Source organism: Melospiza melodia, chromosome 11, assembly GCF_035770615.1.
Source record: "Melospiza melodia melodia isolate bMelMel2 chromosome 11, bMelMel2.pri, whole genome shotgun sequence".
NCBI classification, from domain to species: domain Eukaryota; kingdom Metazoa; phylum Chordata; class Aves; order Passeriformes; family Passerellidae; genus Melospiza; species Melospiza melodia.
This window is the reverse complement of record NC_086204.1, coordinates 22,020,565-22,043,782: the sequence shown is the minus strand read 5'-3', so window position 1 is coordinate 22,043,782 and position 23,218 is coordinate 22,020,565. Positions and strand designations below refer to the sequence as shown.

At 62.4% G+C, this 23,218-nt stretch overlaps 1 protein-coding gene across 1 annotated transcript; it reads left to right on the top strand.

Annotated features, from left to right (window-relative positions):
* Positions 1-1,795: 1,795 nt before the first annotated feature.
* On the top strand, positions 1,796-23,206 carry PTCH2 (patched 2). Its single transcript, XM_063165123.1, has 24 exons — positions 1,796-1,933; positions 2,575-2,767; positions 12,418-12,607; positions 12,725-12,794; positions 13,036-13,127; positions 15,107-15,302; positions 15,391-15,512; positions 15,765-15,912; positions 16,143-16,274; positions 16,355-16,510; positions 16,616-16,708; positions 16,796-16,921; positions 17,001-17,119; positions 17,228-17,633; positions 17,718-18,030; positions 18,291-18,433; positions 18,522-18,702; positions 19,130-19,413; positions 19,938-20,075; positions 20,201-20,343; positions 20,613-20,712; positions 21,097-21,342; positions 21,493-21,897; positions 21,998-23,206. Exons 1-23 carry the CDS (start codon positions 1,796-1,798, stop codon positions 21,895-21,897), a joined length of 4,134 nt encoding a protein of 1,377 aa, XP_063021193.1. The 3' UTR covers positions 21,998-23,206.
* Positions 23,207-23,218: the final 12 nt, after the last annotated feature.

Genomic DNA, 23,218 nt, shown 5'->3' with positions numbered 1-23,218 from the left:
GGTCCCTGGGGACCACAGCGGCAGTGGGAGGGCAGTGGAACAGGGATGCATGGTGTGGAGCAGGCAGGGGTGCCAGGGGTGATCCTGTCCTGCATGGTGCTCCTGTGGCACAGCACCCTGGTGCCAGCATGTGGGGTCATGGAGGCTGGTCCTGTAGCACTGGGTGCCCATGTCCTAGGGAAACCCTTGGTACCCTGGGATGGGGCAGTGCCAGCTCACCCCCAGGCCCTGGCAGACACTGAACCATTTCTCCATGGGCCATTCCATGACTTTTCTGAGGACATTGATGACATTTCCCAGGGTGCAGGGCGGGGCGGGAGGGCCCCAGGTGGAAACCAATGATGACAGACAGGGAGCCGATGGAGAACGTGGGGAGGGGGAACCATCCCTGCTGGAAAGGAGGACGACAACTTACATTTTCAATATTAAGCTGATAAAAAGCTGCAGCTGCCCAGCGGTAGTGCGGGTCCACGGGGAAGGGGAATGGTGGAGCTGTTAATAGCAATCAGGCTGCAGAAGTGCTGAATAGCCGTTTCCCTTCTGTATTTGGGGACACGCCAGATGCTACAGGCCTATCGCTGGACGAGGGAGAAACCCTTTCCGTGCCGCTGGGGCCCAGGAGAGCCCGGCAGCAGCAGGCTGGGCTGTGGGGCTGTGCCTGGGGGGCATGGAGAAACTGCCCCAGGCACTACTCCCTTTATTTATTGGGGTGTCCCCCGTTTTTGGAGAGGGAAAAACCAGGTTGAACATCTTTGGGATTGCTCCAAGGTAGTGATGGGGGGATTGCACATGGGTTGGGTGCTGCTCCGTGTTGGTTGACCAACCTCCCTGGGTGCCCTCAGCAGCTCCTTGGGGCAGCTTTCCTGGTGGGAGCGGCAGCACATCTATCCCATAAAGAACTGAGAAAGGAGTGAAATTAGGAGAGAAACAATCCTAATCACCCCACAAATTATGTGCCGTTTATCTCTGGCTCTTTTGCACTTCTTGTGCCCCATGGATGGGGTTTTTGTGCCCCTGGCCTCCAACTTTGGGATGTTGGGCTTGGCTCCCCATGGCAGGGGATGGGGCAGTGCTTATGGGTACACCCAAGGAGTGGAATGTCTTCCTGCCCCCCACTGTGGCCTGGGGGAATATCTGGCCTCTAGCTGATACTGGGGGTGGGTGGACACCCTGCTTTTGTGGAGAGGGGAAGGGGGTTAAATATTGTTGGGAAAAGGTATTAATTGGGATGCCTGGTCCTTTGAGGGAGAACATCTGGCCCTTGAAGAAGAGATGCCCATCCCTTGGGATGGCTGTTAGAGAGATGCACAGACTCTGGAAGAACACTGACTACCTCTTGATATACCTATGAGGGTGCTGCCAAGACCTTGAGGGGTGGCCACAGTGGGATATCCAGCCTTTAGGAGTGCTGCCTATCTCTTGGGAAGTAGCTGTGGGAAGATGCCTGGCCCTGGAGGAGATACCGGGCCCCTTGGGGTGGCTCTGGGTGGGGGGCCGGCCCAGCACTGGGGAGAGGGAGCCGATGGGGGAATGTTTGGACCAAGGAGGGTGGCTGGGGGGGGGGGGGGTGCGTCCCGAGGAGAGGCTTTGTACACAACACCCTGCCCTCGGGACACGCTTCGGAGGGATGCCATTCCTTGGGGCATCTCCAGGGGGCTGTCAACCCTTTGCGGGGCAGCTGTGGAAGAAGGATGTAGGGAACGCTTTACTTAGCCGGGTGCCCATCCTCGGGGGTACAGTTATGGCGCGGGGGTGAGAGGGCTGCGCACCCACCCCGGGGGCCGCTCACCGGGGGATGCCCGTTCTGCCCGTCCCCGGGGCTGCCTGTGGGGCGCTGCCGGGGCCGGGGCCGGAGGCGCGGGGCAGCCGCGGGCTCGGGCCGTGCCGGTGCCCCGGTGCGGCCGCGGCCGCGCTCCCCCCCGCGGCGGGGCCGGTGCGGTGCGGCGCGGGGCGGCGCGGGGGGGAGCGCGGTGTGTGGCCGCCGGCGGCGGGCGCGCCGTTGCTTAGCAGCGGCGATGGGCGCTGCCGCGGCGGCGGCGGCCAATGGGAGCGGCGGCGGCGGCGCGGCCCCGGCGCCCCCCGCCCCCGCCTCCCCTTTAGAGGCGCGGCGGGCGGCCGGCGGCGCACACACAGCCCTCCATCCGCACCGGCACCGGCACGGCCCCGCCGCGCGCATGGGGGCCGCCGCCGCGCTCGGCCCCACATAACGGGGGGTGCCCAGCCCCGCCAGCCGCCCCGCCATGCCGGCCGAGCCCCCCCGCGCCGCGCCGCCGCCGCTCCGCGCCGCCCGCCGCAAGCCGCTGCCCGAGGTGAGTGAGGGGCGAGCATCGCCCGCTCTCGCGGGGGCTGCGGGCCGGGGAGGGCACTTCGGAGAGCGCGGGGGAGCCCGGGGCGGGCCGGGCGGGTGCGGGGACCCCCGCGTCCCCCGGCTCGGGGAATCTCCGGCGCTCGCGGTTCCGCTCCGAAGCCGAGAGCGGCGGCCGCGGGCATCCCGCCCCGCTGCGGGTCCCCTTCCCCGGCCGGGGCTCTCCCCTCTCCTTTCCTGGGCTGACCCGATCCTCGCCCCCTCCGCAGGGCAGGGCCGTGGGCCAGAGGACCCCGCTGTGGCTGCGGGCCCGCTTTCAGGCGCTGCTCTTCGCCCTGGGCTGCCGGATCCAGCGGCACTGCGGGAAGGTGCTCTTCGTGGGGCTGCTGGTGTTCGGGGCGCTGGCCGTGGGACTGCGGGTGGCCTCCATCGAGACCGACATCGAGCACCTCTGGGTGGAAGGTAAGCGCGGCCCTGCGGGCTCGGCCGCCCGTGGGAACGGTCCCGCTCCCGGCCCCGGCTTTGTCCCCCACGCGCGGCGCGGAGTGCGGGGCCGGCCGGGAGGCAGGTGACAGCGCGGGAGCGGGGCGGGACGAGGAGGATGAGGATGCCGCCGCCGGGCGTCCCGTCACCGGGGCCGCGGAGGACGGGCCGTGGGTGCCCAGAGCCGGGGTCCCGTCTGCGCGGCCGCTCGGGCTGCGCCGTGCGCGGTGCTGGGCTGAGGAGGGACCCCCACGCGTGTTCCTGCGGGGGTCCCCGCGCGGAGGTGCTGACACGTGCGGCGGGGATGGTGCTGGACACCCCCTTCCCGGTGGGAAGAGCCCCCGGGGGCGGCCGCAGCCCCGCACCGGGGCAGAGCTGGCGCCGCGGAGCCGCCAGTCCCGGCACGGGACCCGGGCCCGGGGGGAACGGCAGCGCGGGCAGGGTCAGGCGGGAGCAAATCCCCGTTTCCGAGTGGAAGCGGCTGATCCCCCGCCTTTGTTATTAATAACTCCAGCGTGGATTTTCTCTCCCCGATCCCTGCAGCCCTGCCTCATGGGTCTGGGATTTGCTTTTCCTGCGCCTGCCTTCGGCTTTGGGGGGCCCCCGGGGGGGCAGCACCCCGAGTGGCGGCCCCGTCCGTGCGGCGGGGGGATCCCCGGGCGGGGGTCCCCGCGGGGTGCTGTGCAGGGGCAGATGTTGCTCAGCGGAGGGGTGTCAGCCATCTTTGTGCGGGAGCGCTGCCTCCTCCCCCACGCCCCGCTCCCTGTGTGGTCCTCAGCTACTCTTGGATTTGGTTCAACAATAGAAGCAACTTTGCTCTCCCACCCCCTTTTTTTTTTTTTTTTTTTTTTTTTTTTTTTTTTTTTTAATTTAAAAAAAAAAAAAAAAAAGAGCTCTGCGCTCCCTGGCTGCTTGCACACAGATGCACGCACGGACCCCTGCCCAGGAATGCCCGGCTCTCCCACCTGCTTCTCACTCCCCAGGGATGTTTGTCCCCCCTCCCCAGATCTCGGCTCCATCACCCCCTTCCACTGCAACACGTAGCAGAGAAATCCAGTGGTACCTCCCGGTCCAGCCAGCGCCTGAGCTGTGCCTGCTGAAGGAGGGACGTGCTCCCTCCGTGGTTCCCTCACTCTGGGTCGTGGCTCCGGCTCCATTGAATTTTTATTGTGCTTTTGGGGTAGCAAGGAGTCAGCGTTTTGTGGAACCGTGGCCAGGAAAGCGGCTGTGGTTGTTCCTGTTAAGGGGAATGGGACTTGCGGCACATCAGGGTGGAGAGCGGGATGGGGAAGGGGCCAAGCCTGGGGACGGCTGGAAGCGCCCAGAAACCCGGCTTTTCCTGTGCCCCACCGAGCTCCCTGCTCGCCCGGCCGCAGCAGCAACTGCGGCTGCTCTTGGGGGATTTCCCCCACGCTGCGGTCTGGCTCTAATGTGGGTGCCGGGGGCCTCTCTCAGGAACCTTCCCTTTCTCATGGCTTCTCATCTTCTTCGGTGTCAGGAGTTGGATTTAATTTTATTTTTTTTTTACTCTGTGGTGAAACTCCGCTGACGTGGGGAGTCCTGCCCTTCCTGGGCAGTGGGTGCCCTGGGGTCTGCACAGAGCCCCCGCTCTGGATCTGTGCTGCTGCCTGAGGACGGTGTGGGTGCCAGGGGTGCTGCTCAGAGCCCCCCTTGTCCTTCCTGGGAGGGCTCCTCCCCCGGCAGTGTGCCCTCGGGGCAGACCCCTCCGTGCCTCGCTCCTGGGTGGCACAGCCCCAGCGTCCTCAGGCGCTGGCACAACCTGCGACCACCAAGGACGATGTGTCTGAGATGGCTTTAGTCCCGTGGGGTGGCATGCGTGGGTCAGGATGTGGAAGGAAGGTTTGTGGTGACGCTTTCAGTCTCGTGTATCGGCTGTGGGGCTGCCTCCCTTCCCCATAACCATCTGTAGCTCCCTGCCTCACCGCTCAGCCTCAGCTTCTGCGTTTTCTGGTGAGATCAAAGCATCCCCCGCATATGGCCAGCCCTGATCCCTGCACCCCATCCTGCTGGTGTGGGGATGGGCATTATCAGGGGACAGGAGGGCCTGGGATGCCCCTGGAGAGTGGAACACAATTGCCCAGACTCTGTGGTTGCATCCAGAGCACTTGAAGCTGCTTTGGGATTTTTCTCAGCCGCTACTTTCTCACGTTCCCACATGTGTGGCAGGGTTGGAGTGTGTGTCCTCTACAGTGAGCCTGGTGCCTCTGTGGCAGGCTGAAGCAATGCAGTTCTTGCTCCTTGGCTGGCAAAGTTGGTATCCCATCTGCTTGGTCCCAAGTGTTTGGGATCCCCAGGGTGCTGGGCACCTGAGCTCCTGCCTGCTCTGGGTCTGTGAGGAGATGTTTGTGGGACTGTGGTTCATCCCAGCCCTGAGGCAGGGCTGTAGGGTGTCTAAGGGGCAGGGTATGTGTGCAGGGAATCCCAGGCCCATCATTTTGGCCCAGCGGGTCCCAGCTCAGGGTCAGAGTGGTTTAAGGTTCCAGGAAGCCTCTGGTGACTGCATCCGACCACCTGCCTCTGCCTAGCCAGGCTGAGGGATGCGGGTGGTGATGCTCCAACCCACAAGCCACCCTGCCCAGGTGAGGTCCCAGCGCTGCAGGAGCAGAGTGTGACCCTGTGCCAGGCAGTCCCCACTGCAGGCTGAGCTCAGCTCTCTGGGAGCCGGGATCCTGCTGAGCAGGGGAGAGAAGGGAGCGGTTTCCCATGGGAGCATGATGCTGATGTGCCATCCCCCTCCTCCCCAAACGGGAATAGGGCGGGCAGCCCTGCTTTGGCCCCGTGACTGGGGTCAGCCCTCGGGCCATGCTGATGCTATGTCCTCCTGAACCTCGGCTGTGACCCCGGCCACCTGTGGGAAAGCAGAGTGTCCCCTGTCCCGATTCTGGGAATGTCCTTAGGCCGGGGGGCTGGCTGATGGGTTCTTGCAGTGTTCTGGGGTAATGCTGACCTGTATCCCTGTTTGGGAGATGGAAGGAGGCTCTGTCACCCCATAAATTGGACTCGACTGTGGAAACGTTCAATTAGGCTCCTCCGAAGCAATTAGCCCCTTGGAGGCTTTGCAGTCCCGGCTAGCGGCGAGTGTTGAGTTACCTCTGGACACCTGGCAGCTGTTCCTGGCTCTCCCAGGGCGTCTTTAGGGCCAAGGGGCCGGGGAGGCGAGCTCTGGGCAGGCAGAGCCCTGGGTGGTGAATGGGTCTGCCTGATTTATAGTGCTGAGGGCTGGTTCAAAGGAAGGCCGGGTTAATTCCTAACCGGAACAGCCAAGCGCCCCGCGCAGCCGTCGCGCTCTCAAAGAGCTCCTGAGTCTCCCTGGAGAAGACTCTGTCCCTTTCCTGGAGGGGTCATGGACACCCCGAATGTGCTGCTGGGATCAAATAGGACACATCTTATGGGGGTGAGGGGGATTTGCTCTCTTGTTCTCATCCTGGGGCACAAAGCTGGGACACCCCCAGCCCTCCTGGCAGTGGCTTCTGTCCTTCCTTGACCTCTGCAGCAGTTCTTGGCACAGGGCATCAGCTCCTCGGCACCCAGGACAGGGCTGGGATGCAGCCTGAGCTCCCCCTGCGGCAGGCCAGCACGGAGAGGAGGTGCTGGCTGGCTCTGTTTGCCGAGAGAGGGGCACAGGGAATGAGGAAGCCAAGGACGGGATTGAACGCCCTCAGTGCTGTCTGTGTGGCCTCTCCTCCCGGCCCTGTCCCCACTGCCCTGGGTGGGTCCCGTGGAGGGGTGTGGGGGCTGCAGGGATGCCACGGCCGTTCCTGGGTGGGCACACGGAGAGGTGGGTGGTCTCCTTGCTGGGTGGGTGGGTTTGTGGGGTGGGATGTTTGTGCAGGGGCTGAGAAAGGAGCGGGTGAATTGGGGGGCTCTGTGTGGCTGGTGCTGACAGCTTGGGGGGCTCTGATGGCAGTTTGTCCCCATGTCTGGGGCAGCAAGGTGCCTGCTGGGATCTGCCCAGAGCTGGCTTCACTCCTGTGGGGTGGCTCCTGGGCTGCCATGTCCCTGCTCTGTCCCCACACTGGTGTCCTGGGGAAGAGGGTCCCCATTTCTCTTGGGGTGTGGTGACACAGGTATTGCTCTGCAGGAAGGAGAGGGACAGCCCAGGGTGCCTGGGGACCGTCTTGCCTGGCCTGGTGGGATTTATCCTTCAGCAACCATCTGTCCTCTCTGTCTGCAGGGTCTGGGTATCTGTGGGGACACTGTGCCCCCATGCTCGGGGGCTTGGAGGAGTGAGCAGCAGCTGGGGTGTTGCTGCCATGAGGTGCTGAGGTCCCTGTTATCCCAAAAACCTTCCTGCCTGCCTCTCCCCTCTGCTCCTAAGTCCCCTCTGGCTGTGAAAGAACCTTTCTTCTCGAGAAGGGGGGAGGGAAGGATGCTCACCCAGTTGCCCCCCACCCACCAGAAGATGGGGTCCAGTCAGTTCACCTTTATTTATTTATCTTTGGGAGGTGAGCGCAAACCCTCTTGCTCTTCCTTTTCCCTTCCTTGACAGCTTGGTCAGCTTTTTTGGGCTGGAAAATTTTGCTAATTAACCCAAAGAGACTGGAAGACTTTACAGATGGCTGCGGCTTATCTGCCCCTGTCTATTTTGCTTTCCTTTTCAACTCATACATTTTTTTATTTCCTAGAAAGTATTTTTTTCTGGTTTTATGTATATATGTTTTTTTAACTTGGACATATCTACGGACTTAGGGAACGGGCTCTTTTTTTGTGTGTTTTAAATGTTATTTGGCGGCTGGGAGGGGGCAGCGCCAGGGCCCAAGAAGAGGGTTTTATTATCTGCCTCTCCCTCGGGCCTGGAAAAGTGGTCTGAGTTCAAAAAATTCATTTCTTGCCTGAATGAAGCCAGCAATGTGGAAAAATTTCACCATTCAGAGGGGGATGAATGTATGTTTCAACCACACATTAAGTGACATTAGCAAGCAGTGGAGTGCCTAATGTGGCCATTTTTCACAGCAGCCAACAGAGGGGGTGATTAGCATAATTAGTACAGGCAGCCCTATACATATGGAAATGGCAAATGCCTAAATGCCAACACCAGTGGAAATTTATGTCAATGCTGACAGGAGTCTTAGCGGTGAATAGTTCCCAACTGAATCCCCTCTCCCCCCCTCCCCTTTTTTCCCCCCCTCTCTCTTTTTCGGGGGTCGCGCTGTCCCCTCGGCGCTGGCCGGGGCGGTGCGAGCTCCCGGTGCCCCCCTCGCCGTGCTGGGAACCGCCGCCCCCCGATTTGGGGTAATAAAGACATTAATTTAGCTTCGCCGTTAAACAAAAGAGTTCGGCCGGGGCCGGCGGCTGGGGAGCTGGCCCCAAACGGGCCCTTTCAGCCCCTCCGCCGCTGGCTTCTTGAAGGCATCCCCGGCTTCTGCCGCCCCTCTTGGCCGAGCCGGGAGCCCCTTCCGTGGGTTCGGCCGGAGGAGCCGGGGCAGCGCCGAGCCCTCGTCCGCGCCTCGGTGCTGCCGGGGCACCCATCTGCCGGCAGCCGCCCCCCTTGCCTTGCCGGGAGAGCCGCGGGGTGAATGGGGCCGGCAGGACGTGTTTTGACAGGATGGGGCCGCCGGGCTTTTGGCGAGGCTGGCGGTAGCGGCCGGGACAGGTAAAAATGGCTCTTTCAGTGTGCCCTGGGCGAGACTTCCTCCGGAGCAGCATGGGTCCTTTCACTGCCTCCCTAATCCAGCTAATCCGCCCCACAACACTTTGAAGGTGGCCTCCGGCTTGCACGCCGCTCAGCACGGGGAAGCTGCAGCCGAGGGATGCTCGGGGCGGTGCCTCGGGACCCCCTCCCACCGGGATGCGGGCAGTGCCTGGGTTGCAGGATGGTTCTGGCGTCCCTCCGGAGCCCCTGGGGCTCTGATGGCCCAGGGCAGGCGTCTCTGCCCGCGGGATGTGCTCGGTCTGGTCTGGGTGCTTCTTGTAGCAGAGGGTGCTGCAAGGGGGGTTCCCCTTGGGGATGGCTTTTCCCAGGGGATCTCATCCTGACCTTGTCCCGCTGCCAGCTGTGCCTTTGTGGTGGTTCCCAACCCGAGCATTGGGATGTTGTGCTGTAGACAGGGAGCTGCTCATCCAGTCCCGTGCTAGTGGGCCCAGCTGGGGTCAGGGCTGCAGCATCCCCTGGGCACCAGCCCAATCTGCAGCTCAACGTTTGTTGTCACATCCCGTAGCCCCATTACACCATGTGGGACAGGGCCTGATTTTCGGGGCCAAGGGAGAATGTGTACCCAGGAATGTTCCCTCCCTGTCATCCTGTGCCACCCAAGGTGACACCCAAGCGGTGACAACACTGGCAGTGCCTGGGTGCCATCTGCACTGTGGTGGCACTGCTGTTGACAGTGACCTCTACCCAGCCTCATGGGACAGAGTGGACTTTGCAGCATGTGTTTCATGGGGAGACTCTGGTACCTCTCTGTGGTCCCCAGCACCTCCCACATCCCTCCCTCGCCCTCAGCCTTGCCAGGCAGGGAGGGCTCAGTGTAGGGCTGGCAGCCTGCCCGCACCCACTGCCCTCCCCGTGCCACCCAGACACGCTGCCCTGGCACGCTCAGCCTGCTGCCCCCACCCTTGGGTGCTTGGAGACGGGGACAGGGCGCCGCGGGGTTTGTTCACCTCCTGCCCTGCCCTGGGACAGCGTGGTGGGAGGTCCCCTTGCTGTCACAACCAGCGGGGTGGCTGCAAGGGGGCCAGCCCCGGCCTGGAGGGCTTTGGAACTGCGCTGTGGGCAGAGGACCTGGCATGGGCTCATCTGACCCCAAACCCTCTGAGATGAGTTTGGGAGGTTCTGGCTGCCCCTGGGGAGATGTGGAATGAGCTGGGATCAGACCCCTCCCAGGACAGCACAGGGGCTGAGGCTCTGTCCTGGCTGCAGCAGCTGAGGGCACGAGTTGGCCCCGCTATGTGAGGCTGAGCTGGCTGCAGTGCCGTGGCTGTGGCTCCTGTGCCAGGAGGGTTTGGGGTGCAGGGAAATGGCTCAGGCAGGGTGGCCGGGAAAGGGGCAGGGAGGCTCCAGCCCTGCTCTGTAATTTTGTGGCGGATGCTGTAATTACGGAGAGGGCTCCCCCGGCAGGGCCCGTGGATGGGAGGCAGCCGCACACGCAGCCACCCTCCCTGCCAGGGACCCTGTTCCATCCCTAGCATCCACTGTCCCTGCTTGGGTATGGCCGGAGCCTGCTCTGCACCCCAGGTGTTTGGAGAGCAAGTGGGTGCAGGGTCCCAATCCAGAACTGCTCTGAGGCTGCACCCACAGCCCCCCAGCAGCGGTACCGAGGAGCAATGCCCAGACCCAGCGAGGATGCTCCAGCCTCGGGGGACTGCCCTGCCCCCAGGCCCTGCTGTTGGATTTTGGAAGGAGCTGGGGGTCCCGGGCAGTGAAGCCAAACCCTGCCGGGGAGCAGAGCAGGCTGTTAGTAAGCAGGACCGGACGCCTGATTGGAACCAGAGAGCCCTTTGCATGAAAAAGCCAAGGGCTCCCTTTGTTAATTGGAATAAAAAAAAAACCAACAAAAACCCAACCAAACAACAACAACAACAACAACAAAAAGGAGGAATTTGCATACAGTTCCTCATTACCGTGCCCATTGTTGGTATGGGGGTGCCGCAGCCCCCTCCCCGGCCGGCCGGGGGGCTGCGTGCGGCGTGGGGCGTCTCGGCGCTGCCGGGCTGCCCGGCCGGCGGGCGTGCGCCCGTTTGAAGTGTCCTTGGCAGCCCTGTGTGCGCTGCCTTGTCTTTTCATGTTGCTCTTTGGTTAATTAGGGTGTTGGAATTTGAGGCTTCCTCACGGCCTTTGAAGCTTGCTGACGGCTCGCAGTGCCCTGTTCCAAATTAACACTAATTACAAGGGACGGCTTTTTATTTTCTCTCTCTCTTTTTTTTTTTTTTTTTTTTTTTTTTTTTATCCCCCTCCTCTTTAATTTTTCGGGGGGCTCGCCCCCACCCGTGCCTGCAGATGTGCGGCTCCTCCCGCGGCCGTGCGGGGCGGGGATGCCGGCGGGGCAGGGCGGAGCAGGATGGGACGCGTCCCCCGGGAGCAGCGGCGCTGCCGGGCACCCCCTGGGCGCTGTGTCCCAGCTCCCGCCCGGGCGCGGCGTGGGTGGCACGGCTGAGATCAGAGCAGCTTGGCGCACCTCCTGCCCGACCTCCCAGCCTGCTGGGAACGGCATGGGCGTCCCACTTCCCCCCACCGCCGACACCCACCCTCCCCGTGTCCTCGTCCCCTCGCCCTGGGTGCTGCTGTCCTCTCTGACACACACACAAAAGCCGCGGCCGTGTCCCCCCCTCCCTGTCCCTGGCACAACCTCTATCCCAACTGGCATCTGATGGACACCAGCTGCTCCCTGGCCCAGCCAGGAACAATAAAGATGCTTTGCCCTCCCCGTTCCCAAAAAGCAGGGGAAAAAAAAAAAAAAAAAAAAGAAAAAACCAAAACACCAACCCATATAATAAGTCATTAAAAGGGAAGATTCTGCTCCTTATTTGCGGTCTCGCTCTGGCCTCCTCGGTGCTGGCGGAGGGCCAGGCCCGCCGGGGCCCCCGCCTCTTGCTGAGGGAGCATCCTGGTGCCGATGAATCGTGACCTCCCCTCGCTTTCCTGGGGCTGGGCAGGAGCCTCACCCCTGCCAGCGGCACTGCCTTGGGAAGCATCCCACGCTGGGCATCCTGGGGTACCCCAGTGGGTGGCACTGGGACGGGGGCTGCGCCCCAGATGTGCCAGGGCAGGAGGCTGGAGCAGGGCAGCCAAGTGGTGCGCTTGGGAGGGGTTTCAGGGTCCACTTCCCACCCTCCTCTGGGCTGTGTTGCCTCCCCTTTGCTGTACCAGGAGGGATGGGAGCCCCCCATTCGAAGGGGATGGGGACAGCTGTCCCTGGGCTGGTGCTCAGCCATGCGAGAGACCGTGCAGGGTTTGGTCCCAGCCCCAGCCACGCTGGCTGGGAGGGGATTCCTCTTCCACGCCGAGGCTGCCGCAAATGGAGTCGGTGGCTTCAGCTGGAAACCCTGGCCCTGCTGTGCTCAGAGCTCTCCCGCTGCCCAAGGGGGACAGATCCCAGAGCCTTGGCAGGGAAGGGTGATGTCCCCAGCACCACCTCCCTCCCCTGTCCCCTACAGCTGCAGGGACTTCGGGGTGCTGGCATCGCCCTGCGCTCCTTCCCTGCTGCCTTGGGGTGCCAGCTGGGCTGGGCTGAGTGCCCCCAGTTTCGCTTCTTGTTTTGTGGGCTGGTTTTGGGCATCTGCAGCACCCACCACAGTGCACGGGTGGAAGTGGACAGGTTGAGTTCACTCCACTTCACCAACCATCTGTCTGTGGGTTTTTTCTGGTGAGAGCAAAGCCAACAAGCTGCTTTGGGGTTGGGTACAGTGTTGGTGGGAAGGGGGATGCCTGGTCCAGTGTGTCCTGAGGTGGTCCCTGTTTGGATCCCTTGGGTGTGAGCACCCAGAGGATGCAGCAATTGGGGAACCTCACACCAAAAGCCCCTGTGAGTGATCATGGCACCACCTGATGCTGCGTGGCCTTGATTCTGCCCATCCTGTTCCCTGGGCATCCTGATGGGCAGGGCAAATTGGTGGGATGGGGGCTCTGCCTGCCCTGGCACTGACAGGGCACATCGTGGTCCCCTCCACAGCGGGCAGCCGGGTGAGCCAGGAGCTGCGCTACACCAAGGAGAAGCTGGGCGAGGAGTCCGTCTACACGTCCCAGATGTTGATCCAGACCCCTAAGAAGGAGGGTGATAACATCCTGACACAGGAGGCCCTGCAGCTCCACCTCGAGGCGGCCTTGGCCGCCAGCAAGGTTCAAGTCTCCCTGTACGGAAAGTGAGTCCGGCTCCAGATGGGGATGGGGACCCCCGCCGTGCTCTGCACATCCCTCTTGCCCTTGCCATGTCCCCTGTGGGATATGCCCGTTCTCAGTGCCTCCTTTTGCCGTTCCAGATCGTGGGATTTGAACAAGATCTGCTACAAGTCGGGTGTCCCCATCATTGAGAATGGCATGATCGAGAGGGTGAGTGCTGGTCATGGATGGCCAGAGGGAGCCCCCGGGGGTGGCTGCTGACCCGCGGGGTCAGTCCATCAAAGAATGGCAGTGGATGGGCTGTGCTGGGGACAGGGCTTGCCAGCCCCAGGTGCTGGGAAGGCACTGCTGGCTGGATGTGGGAAGGTGCAGGTTTGGGAAGCCCAGCAAGGTGGGGGGAGACTGGGGAATCTGATCCATCCCTGCTGACCCCTCGCATCTCCTCCTACAGATGATAGAGAAGCTCTTCCCCTGTGTGATCCTGACCCCGCTGGACTGCTTCTGGGAAGGCTCCAAGCTGCAGGGAGGTTCAGCCTATCTCCCGTGAGTGTGTATGGGGAACTGTCCTGGGCTGTGGGGGGCCATGGTGGGAGCAGGAGCTGGGGATGCTGCCGAGGGGCTGTGCTTGGCCTCCCTTTGCAGCTTGGCTCTGCCTGCTCCACGGTGCTTCAATGCTGCAGCTTGTCCTGCTCAGCCCCTGGGTTGGTCCCACCACCATTGCTGTCCCGCTGGGTCAACGCCCTGGGGACAGGTCCCTGTCCTCCCCTGCCTGGCCTCGGTGGCACAGGTAGGGCTGCACCGCTGCAGGGGGGCTGCAGCCCACAGGCAGGAACTGTCCGTCCTGTCCCATCCCATCCCATCCCATCCCATCCCATCCCATCCCGTCCCGTCCCTGCCATGCTCTCCCACCTGCCAGGGATGGGGACAGGGGGGACAGTGGCTGTGCCACAGGCAGGTCCCTGAGGCTGCAGGTCCCCTGGCAGCACTTTGTGGGTGCTGTGATTGTGAGGGGGCACCCACACTCCTGAGCTGTGCCCAGGGCACGGAGGGCACACAGTCCCTGGGCTGGGTGGCGAGTGACTCCAGCCAGCTCCTCGCACGGTGGTGGTGGGGCTGGGGACCCCGGCTTGGGCCGGGGAGCCTCCCCCACATTCCTTCTGTTTACGCGTGTGTTTGTCCGGGAGAGCTGGGGAGGCTTGTGCATTGTCAGCAAACGCAGCCCCGTGCTTTCTCATGCTAATGCTGCTCTGAAAGCTGCCCCTTGCCAAATAGATGAAATAGTGGCCTTATTCAGGCTGCTGCGGACGGGAGGAGGGGGAAGGGGCCGCAGCCTCCCCAGCCAGGACTGGGGGGCTGGTTTTGCCCCGCCAAGACCTCAGGTTCTCCCCGTCCCAGGCTGGGGAACTGCCGAGAGCAGGAGCAAGTGGGGCTGGGGTGGCTGTGCCAGAGGGGATGCTGGTGGCATTGCCTGCCTGGCTTGGGCAGCGTTCTGGGGCTGAGCTCCGTGGCAGGCGGGCTGGCACTGCAGCAGCCACAGGACTCCTCTCTCCCAGCAGCCGAGGGAGCCCGGGCACCCCGGCTGAGCGCCGGCCGGCCCAGGGGGACTCGTCCCCCTTTTTAACGCCAAGGGGTGAGCGGGGTGGGAGCTGGGAGAACAAAGAGCAGCAATCTATGGAAAGACAAAAGGATTTGCCCTGGCTCAGTGAAGCAAGCGAAAGCAGATAAAAGGGGCTCTCTTTGGAAGCAGCAGCAGCTCCGGTTGGTATGTGGGAATCTCGAGCGGCCGGCTCTGGCCCAGCCAGCCTTCATGAATTATTAGGCTGTGTTTCTCCCCAGAGCCCACACTTGCTCGGGGCTTTTTCTTCCCCTCTTTGGAGCGCTGGGCTGGGTTATTGGCTTTTTTGTGTGTCCTTTCTGTCTTGAAAAAGAAGCTGAGTGAGGCTGGAAGCTGGCCCCCAGCTCCCCAGGCTGGGGTGGAGGGAGCAGAGCATCTGCAGGCAATGGGAAAAACCCTTTTCCTGGGTACCCAAGTCCCCTGCAGTCCTGCTGGACCTCCAAGAACCTACTCCACGCCCAGCTCCCAGTATTGTGCTGAGTCCCCAGGACCTCTGCAGAGCCCCAAACTCTCCAGCTTGGGGGAAAATGGCAGGAAGGGCTGTAAGGGATGCCGGGAGCTATTGCCTGCCTGCTCCCCTCTATCAAGATGTTAGCCCACGGGCAGTAATCGGCCTGACTGCTCACACAAAGCGGGGCCAGGCAGCAGGGCCGGCTCCCCCCGCTTTGTCCCGGACTAACAGGATCAGGCACGCTACTTGACTCGGGGCACGGCCCGCTGTGGTGCACAGGGCACGGGGGATTCCCGGGAGGGGGTAAGGGACGTGCTGGGGCTGAGCTCGGCTGCGTCCCCGCATCCTGCCCGGGAGGGCATCCGCAGCACCCCTGGCATGGGCTGGCAGGGGTGATGGTGGTACTGCCTGTGGATTTTGGCATCCCCCATGACCCCAGTGCTGCTCTCTGCCCAGGGGCCGCCCGGACATCCAGTGGAGCAACCTGGACCCTCTGCAGCTGATGGAGGAGCTGGGGCAGTTCACATCCCTGGAAGGCTTCAAAGAGCTGCTAGACAAGGCAGAGGTGGGACAGGCTTACATGGAGCGGCCCTGCCTGGACCCCCGGGACCCCCAGTGTCCCTCCAGTGCCCCCAACAAGCAGAGCCAGCAGGTGGGTCACAGTCCATGAGGACCAGGATTGGGTGTGGGAGTGCTCTCACGCCTGCCCCACAATCCTGACACCTCCCCTCCACCCACAGAGCCCCGACATCCCGGCCGAGCTCTCGGGGGGCTGCCACGGCTTCTCCAGGAAGTTCATGCGCTGGCAGCAGGAGCTGATTTTAGGTGGCACGACCAAAGACTCCCAGGGCAAGCTGCTACGGTAAGAGCTGCTGTGGGCATCCCCAGGCACAGGGCAGGATGCCTGCCCTGGCTGCAGGAGGGGCTGTGGGGCTGTCTCAGGGGCTGCTGAGTGTGTGGGGCCAGTGAGCAAGGCAGAGCAAGGAGGCAGGATGCCTGGGTCCTCTCCTGGCTGTCTGTGGTGGGGATGGGTCCCGTGGGGTGGGGGATGGACCCATTCCTGCATCCTGGGGCGCTGCAGCCGGTCCCAGCGAGGTGCGTGCCTGTCCCCCAGCGCCGAGGCCCTGCAGACCATGTTCCTCCTCATGAGCCCCCGGCAGCTCTATGAGCACTTCAAGGATGACTACGAGATCCATGATATCAGCTGGAGCGAGGAGAAGGCAGGAGCCATCCTGGAGGCCTGGCAGAGGAAATTCGTGGAGGTGAGCACTGAGAACAGCCCCCACATGGGGCTGGGCAGGGGTGAGCCTGTGCATGGCATCCCTCTGTGCCCAGGTTTTCATGTGGCCACGGGTTCTGGCACTACTCTCTTTTAGTCCAGCGCATCCCTAGGGAGTGTCAGTGATGATGCTGACCCCCTGAATAGCTCTGGGGTGGGTGTACTGTAGAGCAGGGGGCTCCTGACTCCTCTAATGGGATGCACCTCTGGCAGCTGGCACAGGACTCCATCCCTCCCAACGCCACGCAGAGTGTCCATGCTTTCTCCACCACCACGCTCAACGACATCATGAAGTCCTTCTCTGACGTCAGCGTCATCCGGGTGGCTGGGGGCTACCTCCTCATGGTATGTGTGCCCCCTCTCTCTGTCCTCTGCCTTCCCTCCATCTCCCCCCAGGCCCCTGCTAACCCACTGTGCTCTTGCAGCTGGCCTACGCCTGTGTCACCATGCTGCGGTGGGACTGCTCCAAGTCCCAAGGGGCTGTGGGCCTGGCTGGGGTCCTGCTTGTGGCTCTCTCCGTCGCCTCTGGCCTGGGGCTTTGCTCACTGCTGGGCATCTCCTTCAATGCAGCCACCACCCAGGTATGTGCTGGGGGAAGAGCTGGCTACTGTGAGGTGGGTGGGACCCTGAGTCCCCTCTCAGGTGGTGATCATGTCCCTCCGCTCATGCCAACTGCTCTGTGGCAGGTCCTGCCCTTCCTGGCCCTCGGTATTGGGGTGGATGACATGTTCCTCTTGGCTCATGCCTTCACCGAGACGAGCCAGCACATCCCTTTCAAGGTGAGCACTGAGCACTGCCCAGGGGCTTCTCGGCCTCCTCCTGCCTCCCCATGGTCCCTTCTCATCACCCCTTCTCTGTCCCTGCAGGAGCGGACAGGTGAGTGTCTGAAGCGCACGGGCACCAGCGTGGCTCTCACCTCTGTCAGCAACATGATCGCCTTCTTCATGGCAGCCCTGGTGCCCATCCCTGCCCTGCGTGCCTTCTCCCTCCAGGTAGGGCCACAGTCCCTTTCCAGGGGATGGGAAGGGATGGCCAGACCCCTCTCTGATGTGTGTCCCCCAATTCCTGCAGGCTGCAGTGGTTGTTGTGTTCAACTTCGCCATGGTGCTCTTTGTTTTCCCTGCCATCCTGAGCCTGGACCTGCACCGCCGGGAGAAACGCCGGCTCGACATCCTCTGCTGCTTCTACAGGTAGTGGCACTGGGCAGGCTGGGCTGGGTCTGACCCCACAGCTCCCTAAAGAAGACAGGGTGACTAAATACCTCATTCTTCTCTCTCTCCTCCACTCTCTCCATGCAGCCCTTGCTCCTCAAGAGTCATCCAGATCCAGCCCCAAGAGCTTGCTGATGCCAACGACAACCATGCCTGCCACCCATCTCCTTATGGGCACCCCGGCATGGCCACCAGCACCCAGATCACCACCACCGTGCAAGCCTTCACCCGGTGTGACCCCTCGGGCCACCACATTGTCACTGTCCTGCCACCCACGTCCCAGGTGTGCACCTCGCCTGCCATCCTGCTGCCCCACAGTGACCCCTTGGGCTCGCAGGTCTTTGCCCCATCCAGCTCCACCCGGGATCTGCTGTCTCAGCTGGATGAGGCCAAGGGTGGCCGGGACTGTGTCCCCCTGCCCTTCTGCCGCTGGAGCCTCGCTGATTTTGCCCGGGAGAAGTACGCCCCACTCCTTCTGCGCACCCGGACCAAGGTGAGGGGGGGACTGCCCTAGTGGTGCCACTCAGGGTGGGTGGGTGGCACAGGACTGTTTCTGACCCCCCCATTGTCCCCACAGGTGGTGGTGGTGGTGCTGTTCCTGGCACTGCTAGGGCTGAGCCTCTACGGCACCACCATGGTACACGATGGCCTCTACCTGACGGACATCGTGCCACGGGACACCAAGGCACACGCCTTCATCTCGGCCCAGTTCAAGTACTTCTCCTTCTACAACATGTTCATTGTCACTAAGGGTGGCTTCCACTACCCGGGAGCCCAGGCTGCCCTGCTGAGCCTGCACCAGGCCTTCAGCACCGTCAAGTACGTGGTGCGGGAGGGCAACCGTGACCTGCCTAAAATGTGGCTCCATTACTTCCAGGACTGGCTGAGAGGTGAGGAACATGCCTCTTCTCCATGACTTCCCCTGCCTGACAGTCCTCTCCTCAGTCTGCATGCTCCCCACTGACCTGGGAATGCCTTCCCTTCTGTGCAGCACCCTGGGGAGGATGGTCCCAAGGTGCCCAGCACTGGAAGCTGAGCCTTGGGGTTTCTGTGTGCCCATCCCTTTGGCACCACACTCCCTGGATCACACGGGGTGGTGTGCAGGGTGGTGTATCCCCAGGAATGCTTACCCCCCATTCTGCATCCCCAGGGCTCCAGGCCACCTTCGACAGGGATTGGCAGGCTGGGCGCATCACCCATGACAGCTACCGCAATGGCTCTGAGGATGGAGCACTGGCATACAAGCTCCTCATCCAGACTGGCAACAAGAAGGAGCCCTTCAACTTCAACCAGGTGAGTGATGACAGGGCTGGGCTGACTGCGCTGGGGATGTCTCTGCCCCAGCTGCCCAGCTCATGTTCACTCCTGGTCTCTCCTGTAGCTGACCACGCGGCGACTGGTGGATGAGAATGGCATCATCCCCCCCGACACCTTCTACATCTGCCTGACAGTGTGGGCCAGCAACGACCCCCTGGGCTTTGCTGCCTCCCAGGCCAACTTCTATCCCCCACCCCCCGAGTGGATTCATGACAAGTACGACACCACAGGCGAGAACCTGCGAAGTGAGTGAGCATGGTGGGCTCCTCAAGGTCCCCTCTGCCCCCGATGTCCCTCTGCAGAGTACCCCACTCCCCACACATTTTTGCCCTGAAGGGAAACCCCTCATCCCATCTGGTAAACTGCCTTGCTTCCCCTCATCCTTAACCCTCATCCTCTTGCATCCCACACCCTGAGCATCCCCCTGTGCATTCCCCGTGCGCTTAGCAACACACACCTGCTCCAGCCCAGGAGCATCTCACTGCAAAGAGTAACCCACTAATGCACAAAAATCCTACGGGCAGAGAAATGCCCCGCCCTCCTTCCTGACCCCAGTCTGTTCCCTACACACTCCTCAGACCTGTGGTAGCCAGCCAGGCATCAGGCTGGTGCTCTTGTGCTGCCTGTCCACCTGTACTGCCCATACCCTCACTGCCTGTGATCTCCTCACAGTCCCAGCAGCCCAGCCGCTGGAGTTCGCCCAGTTCCCCTTCTACCTGAGCGGGCTGCGTCGCACGTCCGACTTTGTGGAGGCGATTGAGAGCGTTCGGGCCATCTGCCAGGAGGCTGCGCAGCGCCACGGCGTGCTGAGCTACCCCAGCGGCTACCCCTTCCTCTTCTGGGAGCAGTACATCGGCCTGCGGCACTGGTTCCTGCTGGCCATCAGCATCCTGCTGGCCTGCACCTTCCTCGTGTGCGCCTTGCTGCTGCTCAACCCCTGGACCGCCGGCATCATCGTGAGTACGCACCCTGATGCGCGGGGATGGGCCTGATGGGTGGGGACAGGGACATGCAGCCTTTCTCCCGTCCTGCTGAGTGGCCCTGGGTTCCTGCTTCATGGGAATTGGGTGATGGAGTGGCCAGGGGAGGGAAGGGATGCCCATATGAGGGTGGCAGTGGGTGGGGGACTCCTGTATGGAGGGATCAGTTATATCATTGGTGAAGAGAACGGGGGGCCTGGATACATCCATGCAGAAGAGAGTGACAGGAACACCCATGTGGAGGTGGCAGTTGTTGGGGGAGCCACATGGAGTGATCAGGGAACACGTTATGATGGGAATGTGTATAGTGGGTAGGGGTTTGATGACATCCATGCAGAGCAGGGTGAGGGCTACTCCCAGAAGATGGGACACAGGGACACTGCAAATAGAGGGAAAAGGGTCAGTGAGGTGAGGCTGCTCTATATGGAGTAGGGTCAGGCTTGCCAGGGAGGGGGGACAGCCAATCAAAGCCATCTCTCATTGACCCTATCACCCTCCAGGTCTCCATCCTGGCCATGATTGCTGTGGAATTGTTTGGCATCATGGGGCTGATGGGCATCAAGCTGAGCGCCATCCCTGTGGTCATCCTCATTGCCTCGGTGGGCATCGGTGTGGAGTTTACTGTCCACGTGGCCCTGGTGAGTACAGGCTGATGCCAGTTCCCACTCCCTGGCACCCTCACCCGCTTGGCCATGTGCTGATGGGTGGCCCATCATGGGTGGCACACGGGGACAGTCCTGCATGACATTTCCATCCCACTCAGGGCTTCCTGACAGCTGCGGGGAGCAGGAACGTGCGCTCAGCTGCAGCACTGGAGCACACTTTTGCGCCTGTGATGGATGGTGCTGTCTCCACCCTCCTGGGTGTCCTCATGCTGGCTGGCTCTGAGTTCGATTTCATCATGAGGTGAGCACTGAAGAAGGGTAAATCAGCCACGTGCTGCCCTACAAGAACTTTGGCAGTGGGGGCTGGTGGGTGTGGCAGTCCCCCCTGTCTGGTAGTGGGGATGTGGGGTAGCTGGTGAGGACATCTTGCTGGGGACTGCCATTCCACCTTGCCTGGAGGCTGGGGAGACATGGGAGGGCCAGGGGGTGTGGAGTGGGAAGCCGTGTTTGCGATGAGAAAGGCTCATGATGGCTGTGCCTGCTTACCCCATGTGCCTATGGCCCCCTCAGGTATTTCTTTGCGGTGCTGACCATCCTGACGCTGTTGGGGCTGCTCAATGGGCTGGTGCTGCTGCCCGTGCTGCTCTCTGTCATCGGGCCACCCCCTGAGGTACGAGACCACTCCATCCCTCCTCTCCCTTATCCTCTCCAGCCCTGTATCCTGTCTCTCCATCCCCCACTGCCCCTCTCCCTGCCCACCTTTCACCCTTTATCCATCTTTGTCTTGTCGAAACCACCTCAGTCCGTCCTTTGCCCTGTACCATCCCTCTTTTACTTCATCCTTTCTCTAACCCATATCCTACTTGCCCCGTACCTACCTGACTTTGTTCCTGCTCCATGCCACACACAACTTTCCCCACCCCTCCCTGACCCATTTGATCCCATCCCTGCTTCACCTGGCATCACCCACATCCCCATCCTCGCATCAACCCTTACTCCCTACTTCTCCATACTCCTCTGTCCCTGGCTCCTCTGACCTGTGTTCTCTCCCCAGGCATCCCTGGTGGATAATGGCCCCTGCCTACCCCCACCAGAGTCGATACCCCCATGTCTGGGCCCTGGGGGACTGTACGTCCGGCGCGCTCCAGCCTGGCCCGCCACCTTCCCTGAGCCCTCTGACACAGAGCACTACACGGAGAGCGTGGGGCCAGGCAGCCCACAGGGACCCTTCGTTGTGCCTCCTGCCCCAGCACACATCCTACTGGAGGCTGGCAAGGACCCCAGCTTCCCCCGCATCACTGTGAGTGTCTCTGCCCACTGTGGCATTGCCAACTCCCCTGCATCCCCGGGGAGAGGGTCATGGATAGAGCTGGGGGATGGGGGCTGGCGGTGTTGCCAGAGGGATGCTCAATATGGCTGGGGACCCTCATGCTTCATGCTCCCCCTCCAGGTGCTGAAGCCCTACAAGGACAGCCTGGAGGCTCAGGGGAAGAAAGAGGCGTCTGGCCCTCAGCCTGCAGCCCCCCTGCCCTTCGGGGAGCCGTGCACCACGTTGCCCCGAGATCCCCCTCAGCCCTGCCCAGCGGGCACCCGGCCAGCGCCGCCCGCAGCCCTGCCCACCTACAGCACCCACCTGCAGGGTCCTGCCGGCAGCTACACCACCGTCACGGCCACCGCGTCGGTGACAGTGGCCCTGCACCCCTCACTGCCCGGCTCCTACCCCACCTTCAGCCCTGAGGGCTTCACCAGCACCGAGCGGGACTGCCTGGACGAGCCCAGCACCAGCGGCGCTGTGCCCGACACCTTTGAGATGCAGAACATGGGACAACACCACGGGGCAGGTGCCTGGCGCTAGGTGAGCTTGGGGACACCCTACCCAGGGCAGGGCATGGCAGTGTGGGGTGTGAGGTGGGTGTGGAGGGACCCAGCTGACCCCCAGGTCTCTCTCCCTGCAGATTGCTGGTTCCTGGGCAGAGCATCTCCCCAGCACCCAGTGGGCACAGGAGGGTGCAGAGCGGGGTCACCCCGTGTCGTGCTGCTAATCGCCAGAGCGGTCTTGGCCGAGGAGGACCGGCCCCCTGCACCGAGGCTTGGTAGGGCAGGCTGGCACTTCTATGCAAGCTGTGTGCAGGCCATGCCGTGCCCGTGTGTCCCTCACCCGAGGCTGTACCGTTGGTGCCATGTCCCATCACCCAGGGCTTGGGGTTATCCTGCCCTGGACTTATTGTCCCCCAGAAATGGAAGCACTAACTCCCCCCTCTGTTTCTGGAGCTGCTGGCAAGGTGGACTCGGTGCCATGCCAGCTCCCCCTCTGTGGGGTCACTGCCTGCTCCCCATCACCTCCTCCTGGGACCACCCATCCCAGGCCATGAGCTGGGGTACCCCAACAGGGTGCCCTGATGCCCCCTGTGCTGATAAGGGGGCAGCCCCAGAGCCAGCTATGCCCTGGCATGCCATGGGCAAGGCCTAGGGTGGGCATCCCCACCTTTATTTATTGCAAAGGGAAACTATCTATAGAGAGATATATATTTTTAAGCTTATTTTAAAAGATTTATTTCTCAGCCTACAGTCTCACCTGGCTGCCCAGGGTGCAGGCAGGGAGCGGGCAGACCCTTTGCCCAGTGCAGGGCTGCCCACTGGAGGCAGCAGGAGCCTGGGGGCACAGACCTGGTTCATGCCCCCACTCCATGGGCAGCTCACCCCTTCCAACATGCTAGTCCGTGCCTCAGTTTCCCCAGTGGCAAGTATGGAAAGGCTGGAGATCATGGATGTGCCACAGTGGTGAAAGGGAGCCTATTGCTCCCCAGCACACAGGCAGGGTTTTGGAAGGGGGAGATCCTTGGAGTGGTCCTTGCTGTGCCAAGCCCCTGAGCTGTCCCACAACCACAGCCCCTGTGTCACACTTGTGCTTTGTCCAGGGGATGGCACAGGCTTGAGCACGCACAGGGCGCTGCACGCTGACGTGGGCTCCCATGGTGCCACCAGGCACATCTTGCTGGGAAACGGTATTTCTTACCATGTCCCCGTGCAACGGGGCTGTCCCTGCAGCCAGCCCCTGTCCCCATCCCCGTCCCCATCCCGGGCACCGTCCGCGCCGTTACCCAGCACTTTAACTCCAGCGGTGTTTGCTGTGCCTGCGGCCCCAGGCCCCCCGACACTGCCACTGAGCAGGGGTG